This window comes from Orycteropus afer, unplaced genomic scaffold (genome assembly GCF_000298275.1).
Source record: "Orycteropus afer afer isolate SDZICR_OR568_19922 unplaced genomic scaffold, OryAfe1.0 scaffold00050, whole genome shotgun sequence".
NCBI lineage: Eukaryota > Metazoa > Chordata > Mammalia > Tubulidentata > Orycteropodidae > Orycteropus > Orycteropus afer.
The window spans coordinates 236,405-239,500 of record NW_006921637.1 but is presented as its reverse complement, the minus strand read 5'-3'; the positions used below and the strand labels follow the sequence as shown (position 1 = coordinate 239,500).

At 38.0% G+C, this 3,096-nt stretch overlaps 1 protein-coding gene across 1 annotated transcript in view; it reads right to left on the bottom strand.

The window, feature by feature from the left end:
- The window catches only part of LYST (lysosomal trafficking regulator), a 339,163-nt gene extending 336,556 nt beyond the window's left edge, over positions 1 to 2,607 (bottom strand). The window contains 1 exon segment of the mRNA XM_042780645.1: positions 2,416 to 2,607. Within this exon segment, the coding sequence (XP_042636579.1) occupies positions 2,416 to 2,607 (192 nt within the window).
- Positions 2,608 to 3,096: the final 489 nt, after the last annotated feature.

The window sequence follows — 3,096 nt, the reverse complement described above, 5'->3', positions numbered from 1 at the left end:
AACCATTGTGGCAAACAGTATGGCATTTCCTTAAAAAACTGAAAATAGAAGTACCATTTGACCCAGCAATTCCATTACTAGGAATATACCCTAAAGACGTGAGAGAGAGCACACGAACAGACATATGTACACCTATGTTCACTGCAGCACAATTCACCATAGCAAAGAGCTGGACACAACCTAAATGCCCATCAACAGATGAGTGGATAACCAAGTTATGGTATATCCACACAATGGAATACTATGCCACCTTAAAGAACAATGAGGGATACGCAAATCATCTCGCAAGGTGGATGAACCTGGAGGACATTATGCTGAGTGAAATAAGTCAATCGCAGAAGAACAAGTATTGTATAAGCCCATTACTGTAAAAAGACATCCCGACACTATGGGAGAGAGATCCAATAGAGCTACTTACTACCTCAGGACCATAATACTGGGGTACACCAGACTCAATTGGCACAACAAAATACGAAAAAAGTATTGCTCCACATCCTACATTGGTGAGTAGCGACTGGGGTCTTAAAAGCTTTCAAGAAGCCATCTAGGATGCAGCTAATGGTCTCCTAGCATCAGAAGTGAAAAAGAAAGCACAAAAAACAATGGCCCTCGAGACCAGAACTGGATGGTGCGCAGCTACCAATGCCAGCCACTCAGGAAAGGATCAAATCTGGAGATCCTGGATAAAGTGGGAGGGAAATTTTTGGAACAAAATCCAAAAATTCAATAATGACCAGAATTACTGGTCAGATAAGTCTGGCGAGAATCCCAATACTATGGTCCTGAAATACATTCGGCACCTGGAATAAAACTCACCCCCAGGGGTGGGCTCTCAGCCCAATAGTTAACAAGATGTACACACAGGCCACTCAATCCAGGATGCCACACCCACACACTCAATGGTAATACATCCCTTCAAGCAATAGACATAGGACACCAAAGGACCAACATTCAAACTGAGGAAATGCAGGACAAACAGGAGTGCATAATTATGAGGGCCACAGGAGGAGTGTTGCATGGTAGGGAGGGGAGGAGACTTGGTTAGGGCTGGACATGGCGAATGGGGAATGAAACTAAATGTACGCGTGACTTTGAATGTAAAACAAACTCTTAAAAAGAAAAATCAAAGACAAGTTGACACCAATATGAACACATTCTTACTATTAATAGATTCTTTATAGTAAAAAAAAAATAGCAGTTTTATTTTAATATCTAAATTTACTTAAATATGTATTTACTAGCAAAATGCTTTCATAGAAAAAAAAATTATTTAACAATGGTTAAATTTACATCTAGTACCAAAAAAAAAAAAATATCTATCATATTGCTACCATCTAGACCTTACTGTCTTTTCAAGCTTACTATATAATATTACTTAATTCCATTCAATTTCTGAAACCAGCCTGTAAAGTTATTTTTAATAAAATAAATATTTGTTTTTTTTACTAAAATGAGATAAATAAATCAAATTTTGACACCAAGTTAACCTCGTCTGAGATATTTAATGTTTCTGGACCTCACTCTTGTCAGCTATTAAATGAAGCTCGATGAAAACACCTCTCTATTGCCAATTAGCTCTAAAATTCTGTTAATTCTATAATAAGGAAACAGTAAGATACCATATGGTCATGTTGTTGTTGTTGTTATGTGCTGTTCAGTCTGACCCAACTCATAGTGGCCCCTCCTTGGTTTCCAAGGCAGTATCACTATAGAAGTAGATTCCCCAACCTTCCTTCCGAGGAGTGGCTAGTGGGTTTGAACCCCCAGCCTTCTGGTTAGCAGTCAAGTGCCTTAGGCACTACGCTACCAGAGCTCCTCCGTAGGGTCATACCATACTTAAAGCTAAGAGTAATACAGGAAAAACTAGATCTACACAGGCTAAAGGACTATGTAATTACTGTTTACACAAAAAGATTCTCTACTTTCTGCCAAGAATTTCCTCTAAGCAAGCTCCCTAAATATAATTTACACAAAACTCTTCAAAAACATACCTCATGTTTACAGAAAGCGCAAATCCATAATCTATTTCTCCATTAATAATTATAATCATCTCACAATGGGGACCCCTCCTTGGGTTTCCGAGGAGGTATCTCTAACAAAGTAGACTGCCCAGTCTTCCTGTCAAGGAGTGGCTGGTGGGTTTCAACTACCAGCCTTCTGGTACCAGTCATATGCCTTAGGTACTACACCACCAAAGCTGCTTATATAAAATCATTTTAGTCAGAAAGGCCATTTACAAGTCAAGACATTTCAGACATTTTAGAAAGTATCCAAGTAGACAATATGTAATGGGGCTGTTTTTCTTTGTTGAAGTGATGTGAAACATAAGATTTTATCTCAGAGACACAGAAATTATATTTCTATAATTAAGTATAATATACTGGTGAAAGAAAATATTTAATATGAAAATATTACCTGATCAATGATAGAATTTAGCTTGGTAAGTAATAGAAATCCTCGACCATGAATAAGGTACTGCCCAAGGGTTGCCATGTGTGTCTCTTCCTCTTCCTCCTCTCTGGCCTCCACCCTCTGGACCACTGCATTGCAAAGCCGGTTGACATCAGTCAGAAATTCACGTGCCAATGAGTTACTGTTAGTGCTCATGACCAAACTAGAAGATAAATATTATAAAAAATAAGATTAAAACAACTTAAAAATTTTACATTGTTAAAACTAGGTCTTTTTGTTGTTACTTGTTTTTAAATGAAGACTGATTTAAAATTACTAGGGATTCGTACTTAACTCTATAATATTTTCACATCTACTTCTGATCTAGTCGAGTGGTCCTTAATTCCTGCCATGACAGAAACTAGTCCCAGAGTTTGAAATGCCAAAGCATAGCAAAGATCGGGTAAGTGAAAGCACCTGGATAAAAGACACAGGAATGGTGGCAGTGAAGGTAGATCCTAAATTTCTCTCTTAAAAAAACCCTCACCATATGGAAAAACCAATCACTAACTTTATACGGAAAGGAAGGAGACCTCGGATAAGCAAAGCTCTACTGAAGAAGAAAAACTAAGTAGGAGGTCTCACATTACCAGATCTCAAAACCTACTATACAGCCACAGTAGTCAAAACTGCCTGGTATTGGTT